Source organism: Cyprinodon tularosa, unplaced genomic scaffold (assembly GCF_016077235.1).
Source record: "Cyprinodon tularosa strain WSP-4 unplaced genomic scaffold, ASM1607723v1 ctg340, whole genome shotgun sequence".
Taxonomy (NCBI): domain Eukaryota; kingdom Metazoa; phylum Chordata; class Actinopteri; order Cyprinodontiformes; family Cyprinodontidae; genus Cyprinodon; species Cyprinodon tularosa.
The window spans coordinates 334,031-352,981 of record NW_024039053.1 but is presented as its reverse complement, the minus strand read 5'-3'; the positions used below and the strand labels follow the sequence as shown (position 1 = coordinate 352,981).

Sequence of the window (18,951 nt, the reverse complement as noted above, 5' to 3'; positions counted from 1 at the left end):
AAAGCTGTTAAATACCAGTGTTTGTGCTGCTGCTGTTGCACTTGGACACCTCTGCAGGCTGGATAGGGCTCCCGTGTGGAGAGTTGCTGCTGTTTTCAGCAGGAGCGGAGCTGGAAACTGAAGGGCTGCTGGTGTCATTTTTAATATGTTCGGTTTTAGATGCCTGCTGCTTGGCAACTGAAGGAGCAGGAAGACCCACTCCTTTTTCCTGGGAACTATTATCTTCCTGTTGGACACTTACATGAGGCAGCTGGGAGCTCTGCATCTGTGAGGAGGCTTTTAAAGAGCCTTTGGATTCTGGAGCTGCAGAATGTATAGAGGTTGAGGTTTGCTTAGCTGGAACCCTCTGGATGAGCTCCTCTGAGAAACGTACTTTCTTCTCTGGTCCTCGGGGGGATGCGGTCGCCACTTTCCTCTGAGTAATGGTATCCTCTTTCAAGCTACCAGAATCACACATGTCTTCGGTCGCACTCAAGGGACCGCTCTTTGCTTTTGAGTTCTGATCTTTTAGATTCCCTCCGTTAGCTTCTGTTAGGGCATCAAGTTCTTCAAGGAATTCCTCCAGTGTGTCAGTAGTCTGAAAGATCAAATCAAAGAACAAAGTATTAACCGGCTATATTCTTCGCAACCTGTGCACTTTACGTTCAAACTTAGTCTCTCACCTGTGGATTGTCTCCCTCATCATTATCCTGCCATCTGAAAAAACATAAAACCTTATCAGTTAAAATTCAGAAACTGCTTCATCAGCTGAAAATGTAAAAACGGAAATATAGACAAATTATGATTGCATAGACATTTTTGAAAAACTTAAATAAAAAAACATTTAAAAACCAGCTTATAGATGTTGCAATCTGATTTAGATATTGACTCAGAGAGCGGATCAAAGCATTTGTTATTGGTGTCAGACTCACGGTATCAAAATCTGATAATTAGATCGGAATTGAGCAACATGTTCACTGTCATAAATGCAATTGACTGTTGGTAGGCTATTATATTTAGAGTGCTGTTGTGCATAGTATTTGGCCATCTTCTCTGGATTTTATGCCCTCTTTTTTTATATATATATATATATATATATATATATATATATATATATATATATATATAGTTCAAGGGTGCTTAAGTCTAGTCCTCAAGAGATACTATCCTGCAACTTTTTAATGCACTCCATTTTTAACACAATTGAATAAGTAGCTCATTACCATGCCTCTGGTGGCCTAAATGAGAGGATTGAGCCTTTAGATTCAGGTGTGTTAGAGAAGAGATGTATCTAAAAGTTACAGGATGGTAGCTTCTGAGGAGTAGACTTGAGCATCCTTGATATAGTTAATATCGCAGGTGTAAAACTCAAGCCCCAAGGGTTGAATCAAACCTGTAACTACATTTATTAATTCCTTGACAGCCAAAAAGGGCAGTAGAGACATAATATATTTTAAACTGTTTAAAGTAACAAAATAGTTAACTAAATAGGAATGAAGTTATAACACCAGAGATGTTGGTTTTTAAATGAAATGATGAAATCATAAGTTTCATTTAAAAAGTTGCAACTGGGTGTTTTTAAGACTTTATGATGCCAAAGTGGTTCTACAGAAGAATTTGTTTGCCACCCCCGAGTTATTACCAACCATTATGCCAAAACTCATGAAGACTTAAAGGGACTCACTGAAAATACAGCTGTATATGGTTTTCCTAAAGACCTTTTAGTGCACTCTCACCTCTAATTAAAATACTATCGAACCAATATTAAAACAATAGTATTTATTTAAAACAGAAATCATTTAAAACCGTGGCATACCTTGATGTGGGCAACCGTCTCATTCTTACTCTGACCAAATGTGATTGTTGTCTCAGCCTTTAAACCTTAAACTTACTGGATCTTGAGAAGTTAAGTGAATAAACTTTTCTCATTTAATTGATTCATTCACCAGAGAGAAAACCTAAGCTTATATTAGACTGTCCAAAGAGCTTTTATTCAAAGTGATTTGTAATGCGATTCTCAGTCATAGGCTCCATTATCTGTTAGTGGTGATGATGAGACCTCAGGGAGCTCCATTTCCGACTCAGAAAGCGAGGCTGTGATCAGGCGTGTTGAAGCTCTCACCAACCTCAAATGTGTTGTAAACTGCATCAGCAGCACAGTTGGAACCTCTCAGGACACACCTGACTGTGCTAATCTTTACCTACACTGCTTTTGCTCACCGTGTGATGAAAAATCTTTTAATTTAAAGTATGAGCTGCTTCTAGCTTCTCTTCATGCCCCGTTAGTTTTGGCTTTGAATTTTAAATAGAAGAAGCTCTTTCCCCCGTGCTTGTATATAGTATGTTTTTTAAAAGCTGGAGGAGACAAGCTGACTGCAGCGGATGCAAACAAGGATTCTTGGGTTATTTAATCAGCTGCTGCAACGTCTAAATCAGGTCTCATGACATGCAGCAAGATTTGTACACAAGGGCACAGTTCAGGGAAACAAAATGGCCTTCCCACATCCTATTTATGCATCTCATTAGTCATCGTTCTATCTCTCATGACTGCTAACTGATGGGCATCTCGATGTCTGAAAACACTTAAATATGATGCAGATTATGTTTTGCCTCTCACTGACCTCCTGGCCCTCCCAGTAAGTCGGTCTTTGCCTTTTGCTTTGCTGCTCATCACAAGCACGTGTTTAGCTGCCTTGTCTTTGCCTCGCCTGTCGTGACCTAAAATAGAGGAGTACAGATTAAAGCTACATTTTCTTCGACATGTATTATTCATACCCATTAACTTCAGCATGTTTTGTAAGGATTTCTTCTGTGATCAACCAACACAATGTATTAACAATCTGTAAAGTGGAACAAAACAGGAAACAATGTTCTCAAAAAAATCTACTAGTCAAAAAAAATCCACAATAATTGTTAAAAAGTTTTGCAGATGAGTTCAATAACTTGTTCAGCGATCTTTTGCTAAAGCTCAACAAAGTCTCTGCCTTTTTCATTTTAATTTACGAATAGACTGTGTACTAAACATCATTTTGAGATCTTGCAAAAAGTGAAAATGTAAGAAAAAAACGATTTAAACTCCAGAATGAGCTTTGTATGTCTAGCGTGTTTTCCTCCAGGTATGGCTGATACTTATCTCCATTCTTCTTTACATCAACTCTGGACAGTTTCTCTATCCTTGTTTAAGAAAACTGTCCCACATTGCTCAATCTCACCATTGAAGGGACACTGAGAAAAAATTTGTAGAGTGCAACGTGGTTCCTTCCTGCCAGCAGATTCTCCCACCCGAGCTGTGGACTTCCGCAGCTCCTTCAGTTACCGTTAGCTTTTTTACTACTTCGCATAAATATCGCCCTTCTGGAATGATTTTTTTTCAGCATAAAACCAGCTGGAATGGGGTATCCTAACCTTAAAAATGATCAACAAGACAATCATGTTCTTTGCAATTCAGTTCAATTCAGTTCAAAAATATTTTATTGCTAAAGGGAGTTTTTTTCAAATAAGTTGCTATAGAGGCGATCTCTATGGCCTTCACAGAGCAGCTATATTCACACTAAGCTTAAAATACACATATACACGTCTATTTGTGAATGATTTGTCTTCTGATGACCGTTTGTTTTAATCTAATTAAGAAGTACCTTATTATTTGTTGTTGTTTTTTTTTTACTCTGCGACTTATTCAATTATACACCTTTTAAGGTCCACGTTTGTATGAGCACTTTTGCTGTAATAATTTTGCTGCTGTAATGCCACAATTTCCCCGTTGTGGGACAATAAAGGGGATTTTCTATTTCATTCTGAGTAAAAGGAGCCAAGCACATAATGCATGTCACATTTTCAGCATTTCAATTGGCTCTATGTACAACACCACTACTTCCTAAACTTAGGCCAGCTCTTTCCTGTCTTTCATTACTTGATGAACTGATTAATCCAGGTGAGCCTGACCTCGGTAACCGTGACGACAGTGGTAAGACACAGCTGAATTAATCTGTTTATCAAGTAATGAAAGACAGGAAACAAAAGAGTTGGCTTAATTAAACTGAAAATATCAACAACAACAAAAACAGATGATGATACATTAAAGTTTCCTGTGTGACAAATTTGAAAAAAGGTATGAATACTTTTGGAAAAGAGATTCTGAAGCAATGCACCATGCAGAGAATACCTCTAGAGCCTGCTTTCTGTTGACCTCTTCTTGCATTTCGTCCTACAGAAACCACAAAAAAGCAGAAATAGGCACCCTTTTATTATAATATTGGGATGTTAAAGGTAATTATCTGCTTTTTATTTTATTTTATTTACAAAAACCATCATCTTACCTCTTGTTGAAGCCCCCCAGTCTCTATCAGGAAGAGATTTGTCTGAAAACCTACAAGCAAAAATGTGATTAAGATGAATATAGCTAAATCATGTCCAAGTCCTATTGAATTAATCCCAGAATCATAATACTAAATTGTAATATCATAAAGAACCAATAAGAGACTTTGCCTCACACCCAAGTCTCACACCCAAACAGTTTGCATTCGCTGAAACAACCAAACTATCAAATAAAAAGCACATTTCCGCCTGTGTTCTTGCCCAGGGGCCTTGTTTAAGCTTTGCCAAATAAGGCAAACTATTCCAATGCTTATCCCTGGCTAAAAATAGCCTGTCCTCCGTTGTCTCTTTACATTTAAACAGCACCAGTAATTTGCTCTTTGCACTACACCTCGACTTGTTTGAAAGTCAGCAAAACATTACAAAATGAGGGGCTGAAGTTTTGCTTCCAGGCATTTAGGCTCTGCAGGATCTCTGCAGGCTTTACAAAATATGAGAATACTGAACCAAAAATTTAGCCTCCCCCCCATAATATTTCAACAGCCATAAATAAAGTGTCCAGTGCCTTGCTGAGTATTCAAGCAGCTAGATTTTTACTAATTAAGGATATCTTTTACTAAATAAAGAATAATTTTCCCCCCTCCCATCTATTCTGAAAAGGCTGTTAGATTTTTAACAACTAAAAACACTAAAATATATACTGTACAGGCACGTGGGGAAAAAACACCCCACAACATCCTGTGTTTCTCAAACATACACAGTCAAACTGGTATCCAACAATGATACAACCAATGCTGAAAAAAGAAGAAGTATGAAAGCATTTTATGTCTTTATGGCACAATTTAATTGAGAAACATTTTGCTGTTATTACAGCATGAAAGTTCACTTCACAGCGACCACTCCCTGCATCCGGAGGAGTTTTATTTTGATTGTTCTCAGGAAAGGCTACTATAAGAAGCAGCTAATCCAGACATTTGGAATTGAGAAACTTTCCTGGATGGGAAGCTAAATGTATTCTAACTTGAAACTAAGTCCAGTGGTTTGTTTTTTAACTTTTAAATATTTTTTTTTTTGGAATGACTATGACCTGGACGACTGAGAAACTACACCAGTATATTATTTTCAGGTACAGTATGGCAGCATGGTTGGTCAAATGGAGCCCATACGAGGTAAAGGGCATGAAATCTTTACAAATGGGGATCCTTTCTGCAGATTTCATGGAAGCAGCATCACTAGGGAGAACATTTTGCATGTTTCTTATTGCTAATTATGTATCGTTTAGTATAAGCCTACGATGGAGGCTACACAGCAACGCAAAAAATAAAATGATTATTTAAGGGAGGTGATGTTTTCATTTAGTTTGGCAAAACATTGGGAGTCTAAAAGAACAAGAGCGATCCTCCTAAATAAAGTCCTCTACAATATTCTGAGTGCTGTCCTTTTGAAGAAGCCTAATGTAAAATGTATGAAAAGTTTTGCTGAAAATAATTTTGGTGGACATGATTTCATTTCAAACAAAATATTTCTTGCCATTTTGGCTAAATAATGTATCTGAATTTTAATAAAGAGCTATTTGAATGTAGAGGAGGGTTCTTTATGCAATATAAAGGTTGTGAACATTAGACAAAAAAAAAAAACAGGAAAGCATTTTTGAAAGGCATTTGGTCATCAGATCATAAATATTTAAAAGTGCTAAAAAGGCTTGGTGGGAAAATGTGATATAGTAAAAGGCTGAAACACCACAGCGAAGGTGTAAAAAAACCCAAGAACTTAGCACCATTTTGGAGGTAAAACATCCGTATTCTGAGAGGCCTTACATGCTTTCGGTTTTGTCCATGTCCCACGCTCGTCTCCACTGGCCTTTTGCATTTTTGTGGCGTGCCACCCTCTCCCTGTCAATCTGCTCACGTTCCTTCTTCCACCGAAGATACTCCTCCTGCTCCTCCCTTGATGTTGGGATGTCGAGGTCTGTGTTCGCTTGTTGGCTCTCAGGCTCCTACTTGGACACAAAAAATGTCAATTTATTTTAAACCACCCAAAAGAGCATCTTATCATACAGCAGCAAGAAAAAGCGAAGTTGAAATATATTTTTCTTTAAATTCATGCAATCTACTTTGATTTAGATGACCACCGTGGCCTTACTCTGAACAAAGAGGGTCAATAATTCAAGAAAAGGCAATTGTAGACCTAACAGAATTAGGTCTCCTTCCTTCAGGGGTGACTGCATGATAAAGGTAGATCAGAGGCAGACTTAAATACATCAAAGGGGACACAGATTGGATGGTGAAGTTATAAAACCCTGGAAGAAACCAGAGTAGTAAAAGGTACTGTGCAGTTAAAAATATTAAGGAACTGGATAGAAAATGAATTTCCATCTCAGTCTTTTTTATTTCTTAAACACTTATGGATTGAGAGCCAGATGCTGGTAAGAATTGGCAACATTTTCCGCTCCTGTTTGGACCAATCGAGGAAGATGAAAACATGTTCTCTGTGCCCATCCTTTTGTTTACCATCATCTTTACACCTCCCTTATCCGTGGCCCTCACAGGACCTCTGGGGCCACATGGGAAGTTAGTCTCTCATGTTTCAACAGGTCCCCTCCGACTGCTGCCACAGATGCTAATTAAATCTAATATTCCTGCTGTTCTGTGTGGCCTGACATGTAAAATGATCAGAGACAGGAGCTAAGTTCATTCTCTTGTCTTAGACTCTAAGACCTAAACAAAATATTAAAAACTACAATCAAAGGATGGAATTGAACTTAATCCTGTCCCCACTGAAAAAAGCTGTAAATGCAGCTAGGTTTCAAAGAGAGGATGGTGTGTTCAGGGACATGGAGTTTTCTCTTTTCCCACATCCTTTTGCACATCAAAATAGTTAGAACTTTGACCCTAACTAATTAATTCCACTCCTTTAAATGTGGAAAGCTGCAAATGGGAATTCCAAATGTTTACTTTCCACAACAGTTTTCTTTTGACACTCCTCCAGAAAAGCCTTATTTTTGGAGCAGTTTTCATCTCAAACTGTCTGAGCTTTAAATCTCTGCAGCTCCTCCAAAGTTGCTGTAGATCCTTTGACTGTTTCTTTGAACATTGCTTTCTTTAACCAGTTTGCACCTTGGCAATGCATTATTGGTATAACACGAAAAGGGGCAGTGAATATGATAACCATGGGATCTTTTCCTTCCATTTAACAGGTAGAACCTGGTGCGTAATACCCTAGGTGTGAAAATGTGATAAAATTAAGACTTAAGAATCAATCTTAAGATTTTAAGCAGGGTATATTGGGATGAGTTTGGGAAGGAGGAGCAAAGTAACAGTAGGATATGCTCAAAACAGTGTTATAACTAATAAAGGATTGCATGCAATGAGCATTTGGATTTGTGTTTGCACCGTTACTATGGAGGGTGAGGAATGCCACAGTTCAATAAATGATTACCTTAAGAAAGATTTGTTTTAATGCATGATTAATTTATTGAGATTGGAAATAAATGTATACTTAATTAAATCGACCCCAGTTAAATATACTGATTTTATTTTAAGAAGTAAATATTGTTATTTAAGGATTTATATGGAGAGGCAAATCATGGATTAATTTTAACTCTGAAAATTCAAGGAGGCGGAATTAGTGCTGCTCTTATACCCACATTGATGTCTGATTTGTTGCTTATAACTGAGCAAGTCAGAAAACCTCTTCTTGGTTTTCTTTTTTACTTGAAAGTCTATCTTTTCACTGGGAAAGTTGGAAATAACTTTAAAATGTGTTTCAATTTGTTTACAGCAAATGATGTAAATAAATGAAGCCTCTATTATCAGAGCTTGATGTGAATTATATCTACTAAACTTATAATAGAGTCTAGTGTGGCCTAGAGTGGTAGGAGCTGCCAGATACTTCAGCAGAAATAAAGTTAGCTCCGCCCACTGACAAATGCTCTCTCATTACCTTTTTAGAGACCCATCTGTGGATATATAGGCTGCATTTGCTCACACACTGTGCTGTTAATAAATGGCAACACATTTTAGAAAAATATTTACAACTTTTTTAATGATAATGTTGACATTAGAGTAAAAGGAAACCAGGAAGAAGGTTTCTGGGCTTACTGAGTGAGAAACAGCCAAACAGATGTCAGGGTTTCTATGACATCTAGTTTCTAGTTCTGCTTCTCGAACTTGGTTATGGATGGATGTATGACAGTTTAAATTAATTCATGGCGTGCCAGTGTAGGAACATTAAATCATTTATGAAATAATATCCATCTACACATTTAACTCAGATCCATAAAATTAATTACATACATTCATTAAATAACTTATGCATTAATTTCCAGTTTTAGTATATTAAAGGTAGAGTGGAGGATTTTTTTTTATTTTTGAAAAGACCGACCCTCTCCATTTTAAAAAAAATACACATGCACAAACACGTGCAAGAGTATGCACAAGCCCATTTCTCCTCGTGCACGCTCTGTTTAAAAGCTGCTGTTTGCATCACTTATACAAGCTGACTTTCCAAAAGAAGATTTGCAATTTTTCCACTATGTCAGACTAACCACCAGTAAGTGAAAATGGGGTAAGATCTTAGGATGACCTACCTGAACATATCACCAGAATGATTGACAGTTAGGAGGACCACCTATTTTGATGATCCACCAGGAAAAAGAACATCCTCCACTATACCTTTAATATAAGGTTTAAATAATTATTTCATTAGTTATTTAGTGTGTTGTTGCTCTCAGCTCCTTCCATATGTCACATGGCATTTCTGAAAATCTGTAAAGGTGTTCTTTTCTAAACAGACTAACAAGGCTTTTATTTAGATGAGTCAATATTTTACCTGCTTTTGCTCTTTAGCTTGTTGTTGGTTCTCCTCAGAGTTCACCGACCCGTGTTTAATCTCCTCCTGGCAGTGAGGAGAGACAGGATGGTAAAATTAGAGCTGAACAACAACAGGATGACACAGCAATTTGTTGTTAGGTAGTTTAATGTTGCTGCAAAGAGCAACATCTCTGCTGCTGCCCTAGAAAGCTAAATAAAACCAAGGTAGGTCAGGTGACTCATCCTGATTAACAGTCCCACGCTGCCCTCCACTGGTTTCAAACTGTAAAACATCAGCATGATTCAAGGCAGGATACCTGCTCTGTACAAGTGTCTTTACAGAAACCAACCCTACATTCTCCTTTTCTTTGCTGGTTATTGCCTGGAAACCTGCCAGCAGCGAATCTCTTTGGCTGCATAATGAGCCTTTTTGGAGTGAGAAGGCATTTGAATGTTAATTAGATCAAATTGGCATTTTTCTGAGTGCAGGGAATGAGAAAATAAACATGTCAGAGAGCAGACCCTCACTCCTGTCTGTCTCTTTTGTCACAGGGACCGTCGAGTGTCCAACCTGAATGGGGGACACACCTATGAGATCCTCCCAAAAATCCACATTTGAAAATCTTTGAAAGGCTGGGCAGGGATGTATCGATCCTGAGTGTACCCAGAGTCAGTCTAAATATTTTCAGATTTATATTTTTTTTTTAAACTCTGAATTAAAGATTGTATATCCATTATGTGTCCTCCTATTAAATCAGAATGTAAACCTCACATTTAGATCTTTTTTTAAACAAAATACATTTTCATTCCACTGTACAAATACAACTTGATGAAAATGCTGACAAATTTATTTATGTTTGCATTTGTAATGTGACAAAAGGGGAAGATCTAATAGAAGAATGAACACTTTTGCTAAATATTGTAAACAGTCTCCATGTGGTAGCAGGCCCTGCTGCACTGCCAGATAGCTGGAACTTTGGCTACTTTTCAAGTGCTGATTCAGTCCACATGATAAATAAGCAGAACAGACCTTGCGGGCCTGGAATAAACGACACCATAGATATAGAGTCTCTATGAAGGACACCGAGTTAAGCCTGTAGCTTTTAGACCACATTGACTTGGAAAGCTCTCTGCATCAGGAAACCAGACAATCATACAACATGATTTTTATATTTAGAGACCTCTTCTTAAAAATCTGAGCGTGTCTGTGTTTACAGTCATGAGGGATCATCTGCATGCTCTGCAGCTTATTAACTTGAGCAGCTTGTTTGAAAGCCTGCAAGTGTGAGTGTTTGTTTCAGTGAGACACAGCAGCTGTCCCAGAGTTTCTGCATACCCAGGGGGAATGAGTTCAGCAGAAGGGTGGCATTTCAAAGCTCATGTGCCCTGGGTAACATCTGAGTTCTCAAGCCCACTGTAGCATGCTTAAGAGCTACATATAACTTTAAGACCAGATATCTAAATACAATGTATAAAAGCTTACTTAAAGGGCAATTACTTTTCTTTTAAACAATATGAAAAGCTAACTGCAGCTAAAAATTTGTGTACACCGTTTACTTGCTGATCACTGCTGCCCTTAATGGTAATGGTAATGGTCATTCCACTGTTTTAAGCTGCACATTTCACTGTTGGAAGCTGTAAGCAACATTATTTCATTTTGTATATACTCGGTGTATAAAAATGACAATGAAGTTTGTCTAAGTCACTAAGTGTATGGATGGATTTCAAAATGCACCTTAAACATAATGCTAATACAACTTTGTGAAAAAATCAAACACAATTGTTTAAGATATTGGGTATAGAAATTTGCAGCACTATAATGGCAGCACTTTTTTTTTGAAGACATTACAGACGGTTTCTTTGTTTCAGAGCTGGAACAAAACAAAAATACTCTGTAAAGATGCTGTCTGAAGCTTTTTACAGAAACCTAAAACACACAATTTTTTTATACTTACACTGCATGAAAAGTGGGATTTTCGTCAATATGCGGCACTGTAGATTGTCATGGAACTTCAGGTTAGCGGCAGTTTACGACAATTTGCAGGCTTCGCCGAAAACTCCCGTAAATTGTCAGAAATTGACGTGGACTCTCTTAGGCAGTGTTCCCCCCATGCCTCCCCCCCTTGGAATTCTAGGGGAGGCTTTAACATGTAAATGAACATGCTGTGAGCTATACAAATGCAAACCAGGGTTGCAGGGGGGGTTTTACCCCAAGTGACATCTTTCTGGGTAAGAAATTCTCTGATACAAAGAGATCAGGCTTAGTATAGCCTCTTACATTTTAGCTTGAATTGATTTATTTAATTAAAGTATAGAGACCAAAACAGATCTTTAGCTGACAGAGCAATACATTTAGAGCAGTAATTATAAAAAAAAAAATTGCATTTAAGATAAAAAATAAAATGTTGTCTGTCAATATGCTCAATTCACAATTACTTAAGTGGAAAAGTTTCAAGAAATGAGTCTGAGATGATTTACTTTATAACATGGCGCATTATCCTGTTGGAAGTAGCCATGAGAAGATTGGTACACTGTGGTCATAAGGTCCGGCCAGGTCAAGATCCGCAATTGCAATCGCACCAAACAGGAAAAAGAACATCGACAAATTCCGGTTCGTCAAATTAAAATATAGCAGCAACAGATCGGTGACTAGAAATTATAGCACAATTCTTATATATATATATATATATATATATATATATATATATATATATATATATATATATATATATATATAAACTAACACCGTTTATTTAAATGATTGGATCCAAACTATTGGTTATTCACCAACGAGGAAGCAGATTTCTCATCTCCATCAAAATATTTATTTTATACCGAGGGACTTAAACTTTAATCAAATCCATTCAAAAGAAACTTCTTATTACAGGAATGAAAAGAGATGCTGAGTTTGGAAGTAGTGAACAAGTTCATTCAAAAAAAAGCAGTTTTGAAATATCCTTATCCCCGTTACAAAAATCTACATATATATTTGGGCAGAAACTGAACATATGCTGGATGATGGTGGGATTTTTTTAATATGTCATATTAAATTAAGCACTCACAGGGTTCATACAGGAATGAGTGACTCTAATTTAATGCTATTTTAATGCTATTTGAAATGATTTTAATGCCATCATCAAGAACCATGTACACAAGTTATTAGTGTACATGAAATATGAAGGAGCTGCAAGCAGAGTTCCATGACTCCTGTATGTATGTAAACACACACACACACACATATATACGTATATATATATCCTCTAGCTTTTTCTCCGCCTGGAGCGATATAATATATCTGACGAAATTGTTTTTATAAGCATTTTTTATTAAAGAATTATAAATACTTCGATAAACATATTTAAATAATTTTAGTGCCAAGTAAGGCCTTGATAAAAAAAAAAAAAGAATGATTTTTAAATTATTTTTATTGATCCGCGGACACCCTGGTTCATCTCGCGCATGCTCCCTACGATCTCCAAGAAACTCAGATCGGCGGTGTGCAGCCACAGTGGAGGATGTATGCTTTGCTTTGTGCAGCGGTCTGGAGCTTCTGGATTTCGGGGTAAAACTCCTCTTGGACGCGATGGCGACTCTGCATCGAACAAGACGAACTCAAAGAAGAGATGCTAGCGGTAAATATATGTTCGATTACTGCCTGCTAAGCTAAAAGCAGCCTAGCCTAAGCTACCGGCTAATAGTGGCTAATAGTAGCCTTGCTAGAACAAGCTTTATTAAAGTGTATTTTTTGTGATTTACAGGAAGCAGTACGCCGTCTTCACAACTCGGAGACTAATTGCAGGTGCTATGAACCGGAGCAAGGGTAAGATTTAAAGAATATGCTTTCATTCTGCGGTAAAAGGCAATGGATATGGATGGATACCGATCATAGCTTTTACATTTTGTTTTCACAGACCTCCCATCTCGGCAAGTCCAGATTTGCACGATGTTGATAAAGACGACATTGTGTGTAAGTGACTTGTTTTAATGTTTTCTCCTTCCTTGTTACTGTGACTTGCGTTTGATTTTTTTATTTATACCACTCTCATTTAATTGTTTTCCAGCTGCCTGTAAGACGTATTTTGAGACGGTACGCAGGAGCTTCAGATATACGCTGTTAGCCACACGCTGCGTGCGGAGGCTATCTGCTCAGAGTCGGGCCAGAAGAAAGAGGGTAAGACTTTATTTGGTGACTATTTTTCAGGTGCATTAATAGATGTGTTGTGTCCATACGCAGTGCGCTGATTCATTGTTTTTTTTTTCAGCTGCTGAAAGCGAGGCAGAGTGTGCTAGCAGATGAGGAAGTGGAACTCTGGAAGTCCGCCTTCCTCGGCGGTGTCTCTGGATGGATTGTACGGTCGCCGCCATTTCGTAGGCCGGATCTCACTGAACTCTGTGTTAAGCTGCAGTCCCGGTTAGAAGCGATGCCGAAGTACAGGGCCACGCACACTAGGCGTCTGCACTAGTGATGGGCTATCTGAAGCCAGGCTTCGAGGCTTGTACCGAGTAATAAGGGGGCGTGTCAATGAAGCCCCGCTTCGAGGCCTGTGTTGTCTTGTTGAAAACCACGTGACTGGCAACAAACGAGGCCTCGCATTGCATTGGTCACGTGACTGCTTCATTTTGCGTGTCGGTTTTCAAAATAAAAGCGCGATGAATCCTGTTGCTTTGTGGGTTGTAGTAGGTGGTTTGGTCTCAGCAGAACAGTTTTCATCAGCAGTGGTTGTAATAGAGCCGTCAAAAAAGAGAAAAACCTCTCATGTGGGAGTATTATGAGATGACAGATCACAATCACAACCTGAAACAGTGGAAAAAAGTCCTATTCCTAAATAAAAACAATTAAACCTAAAATCCAGAAATTTCTATATTTTCTTTTGTTTAATCAGGAGATGCATCAGAACCACACATCAAAACCAGACTAAAAGCCATTAGAAGAGGCAAACTCTATGTGTAACTTAATATTAAGAATCAGAACTAGAACTCCTAGGAAGAGATGATTTTAAACAAATTCTGTCTTTAAGGAAGCAAGTTTCAAGCTCAAAGTACACAGAGTCTGCAGCAACAGTCACTCAGTTCTCAATACATTAAAGTAACACATCTTCATTGTCTAATAAGTCCATGACATAAAAGAAAACCTAACACCACCACTGATGGTCAAGGATTAGATTGGCTACAAATCATTTTAATCATTAAAACATGACAATTGAATAGGATTCTCCTCTTACTAAACATGAGTTTGATGAAAACTTTGTGACAATATTGCATTTCCTAATATTTGGAAGTATGATCCAACTGAGTAACAAGGCTGTTACAGTTTCACCAGCAGATGTCACTAGTGAGTGATGAATGAAGCATCGAGTAATGAACTTTTTTCAACACTTTGCGTTGGAAAGCTTCATTGCTTCATGAGGCTTCACTTGCCCATCACTAGTCTGCACATCGGACCTGCCTCGGAGGGAATGCTGCCAGTTACCTCCAACCCCGAGGAAGCAAACGGACCGTTCACGGAGTTTTAATTTTTAGAAACGCATGTGTTTGGATACGTGTTGTATATAGTTGTGTTTCAATAAAGCTCTTTCTTTGCATAAACAGCTTCCTGGCAAATCTTCATTTCCTGTATAAATTCATTCATGTCCTTGATGGTAGCATAATAATTGTGTAGTAGTGTAGGATAACATAAATACACACCATATGAATGAATGAATAAATAAATATATATATATATGAATATATATATATGTAAATTTATATGTAAATATATATATATGCCAACCAATCACAAGCGACTTTACTTGTTTAAAAAGAAGTGGTTCCGTCCAATACTCAGTAAGAAAATTAAAGCCTGGCGTGGCCACGTGTGGTTTTGCTGCCAATCACGAGCGATTTTACTTGTTTGAGAATAGTGGTTTCAGCCAATACTGAGAAGGTTATTCAAGCCAGACTTGGCCAGCCGCGCGGGTTTGCTGTATTCATATGCTAATTAGGGCCATTAGTACAGCTGATCGCTCTCCACATACGTCACGGTACGTTTCCGACAATTTGTGGCACGACAAACGCGGACAAGCACAGGTTGCAAATTGTCGGAAACTGACGAAAATCAGGCAGATCTGCAGGAGTTTACGGGGGTTTACTGGGACGAAAATCTCACTTTTAGTCTTTTTACTTGTTACTTGGTCTGGCGTGCTGCTTGCATCTCTCTGCTCTGCTGCACCCTGAAGTTCTCCAATCCCAAACAGACTGTTAAACACCTCCCCTAAGCGCTAACCCTCTGTTTGCACATTCCCACGGAGGGTCCATCACATTAAGGTCCATCCCAAACCACATATTGGCAAAGGCGAGTGGCCCGTTGAGCCCTTAAATAGCAAATTTGCATCAGTGCACCTACAGTATATTAATCTCTTCTTAACTCCTTAACTCTAATTTGACTTGAAGATACCTCTTTGATGTGGGATGAAACTTCTAGAAAACCTCACATCAAGTTGCCTTAAATGTAACTTTCAAGCTTGACCATGACCTGGATGACTGAGGAACTGCACAGGCATTTAAATTAGCAATTATGGCTGAATCAGAGGTTCTCAGAGGTCCTCTCATTACAAGAATAACTTTATGTCAAGCCGCATGCATCTACTGATTGCTTTTGTGCTGGTTGCTGGCTACTCTCTGCTCTGCTTAATTCTGTTAAGTGGAGTGAGCAGACGCACACATCTCTCTCCTAGTGAACCTCATTCCTTTCAGCTGTTACTTTGCCAATTAATAACCGTCTCTCTAACCAGTGCTTTTGTGCACTGCGTATGTTTCTGCACTCACCATTTCCTCCCTGAATTGTCATTGACTTCTGACTGGTCACAACCTGGAATGCCTCTGCCTGTTACTGTTCTATTCTACCTGCCACCTGCCTGATCAGCCAATCACCTATGCATGGTCTATGCAACGATTATCTGCCTTCTCAAGTCTGCTACCAGCCTGTTGGACTACAACTCCAGCTCAGTTTGTCATCCTTACAGACTCTCAAAACTAAATATCCCGTTCTCTGAAGCATCTTGTAAAAATTTGAAAACAAATTCAACATTAGACCTCCTGTGGTCTAATGAAACTAAAATTCCAGTCTTTGTCTATAATAACTTTGTTAACGGGGGCGACTTGCAAGCCTTAGATCACCATCATAGCTGCAAAGCACAGGGGAGAGAGCATGATGTTGTTCGGGAATCTTGCTGTGGTGGGAATGTCGTGTGAGGAAATGCTGAAGCATTGTCTCCGGACAAGAAGTTGTCTTCTATCATTCCGATTTAAGCCTGTTCTGTTGGTCCCATGACCCAGATGACTGAGAATTTACACAGACATGCCAGCAGTTCTCAGGGTATTAATCCCATCGGTAGAGCTCAAAGACAGTAAGTGAACAAGACGGCATATCCAAATGTTACTCAGAAGAAACAATCAGGAGGAATGGTTCCAATGTTCAAGAAAACCATTGAGAGAAGATACAGTACTTAAGGTTTGATCCAAGTCATAAAGTTTAAAGGCAAGAATGCCAAACTATCAAACTAAGGAAAATTTTCAACATTGTGGAGAGGGTTAAAAAAAAGTCTCATTATTGTGACATTAAGCAAATATATAAGGAAAGATGATCTAATGGCAGACTGTATAATAAATATATATATATATATATATATATATATATATATATATATATATATATATATATATATATATATATATATATATATATATATATATATATATATATATATATATAGTGTAATATAAAGATTTTGTGGAGCCTGTAAACCTTTTATCATAATCCCATCAACTTAAAGGCAGGTGTTCAGTGGTTTACAATATAATTATATCAAAGTTTTAATTAGACAGCTGGCTTTTTACAGAGCAACAGCCCCCCCCCCCCCTTTATCCTAATTCCCACAGCAGTAAGTCACAGTCTCCGTCCCCCTCCTGTCTGCTCCTCATTGTGCTCAGTCACTAGAGGGGACGGCTGAGCAGACATGTCTGACATCTATGTAAAACACAGGGGTGCAGCAGAGAACAAACAAAGAGGAGTGTGAGACGAAGCAGACGGAAGAGTCTGAATCAGACCTTTGCTGCAACTGCTAGTGGCGATTCTCGCTTAGTCGTCTTAGACGGCTGCTTTCCTCTCCCAGCTGACTCCACTCGCCTCATCTGTCCTTCATCCGAGGGGCTCTTGACATCTGTGGGGCCCGGTTGTTTTTCTGGCCTCTCACTCACCACCCTTTTACCCTAGAGAGAGGCACTAACTAATGTTAGAGTATCTCAAGTGCTTTACAGTAACACTGTATATCTGTTGTTTTAGAACATCGAAATGCTGATGAAGGTTCTCAGTCATCCAGGTCATAGTCATTCCGGAAAAATTCAAAAAATATCCACTGGACTTGGTTTTCAAGATAATACCTGTCTATGATTGAGGAACGAGGGACCTACCCGCTCCAGCCGGTGAACAATACCTCCTTAACGACCGACCCTTAACAATCATAGACAGGTTTCAGGTATTACAGGAGACAATCCCCCCTTAATGGCAATCCCCCCTTTAACGACCGACCCCTAGTATCATAGACAGGTTCAGATATTACAGGCTATCGATGGAACTAAACGACCCATTCGTCGGTTACCATTTGCATGTTTCCAAGCAATACAAGGCCTTGTCCATATAAGACTCAAACTCACTGCGGATCCAGACATTTGAATTGAGAAAGCTTCCTGGAGAGGTGGCGAAACGTCTTCAAATCTTGAAAACAAAGTCCAGTGGATATTTTTTGAAATTTTACGGTAGGACATCGAAACAGAATTTTTTTGTGTCATTAAAAAGTTCTGTGTTTCTTGGATGCAATATTTGGTAAGTTAAAATAATTTAGGTGGTCTTTTCTTTTTTTTTTTCTCTCTCTAAAATAAAATCTAAAGCCCGAGGAATATTAGCACTAAGAAATGTTGTATTTGGTGGTGTCTGAATCTGTTTTTAAACTAAATCTACAGAAAACTTAAACAGAATCACAAGAGTAACAAGATGAGGAAGGACTTATCCTTTTTCAGTGTTATAATGGTGTTCACCAGAAAGTTTTTTTTTGTTTCTTTTATGATAAAGCTGGTTTCTTATTTCCCATATATAAGAAAATAACTCATCTGGACTGGATCTAATCAGCATCGTGTCTTTTCTTTATCCTCGCTGTATTATAAATGTCTTTCTGTCATTTTAAAGCTACAGTGTGTAACTTTTAGCGACATCTAGCGGTCAGACTGCAGACTGCAGCAACATGAACATCTCCCCCCCACCGCTTCTCCCCCCCAACAGTACGGCGAGCGTTACGGGACAAAATGTCTTCCACGACGTCCGCATCACCTACCTACTCAAGTGATGAGGTTTGTTTACATAGATAATTTTAAAGGTAGTATTTCATTAGTCTGTGTAGGGTATAGATTTCATGTAGACTTAAGAAAATAAATATACCCGTTATTTTTTCTACATCGTTGTGACGTTTTGGCGTTCTCGCAATCGCTAGTTTGTTGGCTCTGCGCTGCCGTAGCGCAAAGATGTCTGCCCCCATGGCTGCGAGACCCGCTCCTATGTAATTATAAATAACGAATTCTAAGGCAACGCAAATATTAAGGATAAGAGGCTGAGCTCGTAGATCATGATAAATAACATAGTTATGTATAATATATTACATTTCTGACTGTATATCCCTGTAATTATTACACACTGTAGCTTTAAAACCTAAAAATAGGATTTATATTTAAAATTATTTCCACTATACCAAGTTAATTTATTTAGATCAATTTCTTTGATTTGGATTATTTATATCCTTTCCATCAATCGCTGAAAACA

The 18,951-nt window shown here is 38.3% G+C and overlaps 1 protein-coding gene across 2 annotated transcripts in view; it reads right to left on the bottom strand.

The window, feature by feature from the left end:
- LOC119789556 (coiled-coil domain-containing protein 9B) overlaps window positions 1–18,951 on the bottom strand; it is a 29,310-nt gene that overhangs the window by 4,463 nt on the left and 5,896 nt on the right. For both annotated transcript variants that reach the window (XM_038294483.1, XM_038294484.1), the window contains exons 5-12: window positions 17,190–17,351; window positions 9,124–9,189; window positions 6,111–6,289; window positions 4,296–4,345; window positions 4,142–4,183; window positions 2,601–2,697; window positions 663–696; window positions 16–577 (exon numbers count right to left, since the gene is read on the bottom strand). In XM_038294483.1, the coding sequence (XP_038150411.1) occupies window positions 16–577; window positions 663–696; window positions 2,601–2,697; window positions 4,142–4,183; window positions 4,296–4,345; window positions 6,111–6,289; window positions 9,124–9,189; window positions 17,190–17,351 (1,192 nt within the window). The remainder of the gene's footprint in view (window positions 1–15; window positions 578–662; window positions 697–2,600; window positions 2,698–4,141; window positions 4,184–4,295; window positions 4,346–6,110; window positions 6,290–9,123; window positions 9,190–17,189; window positions 17,352–18,951) is intronic.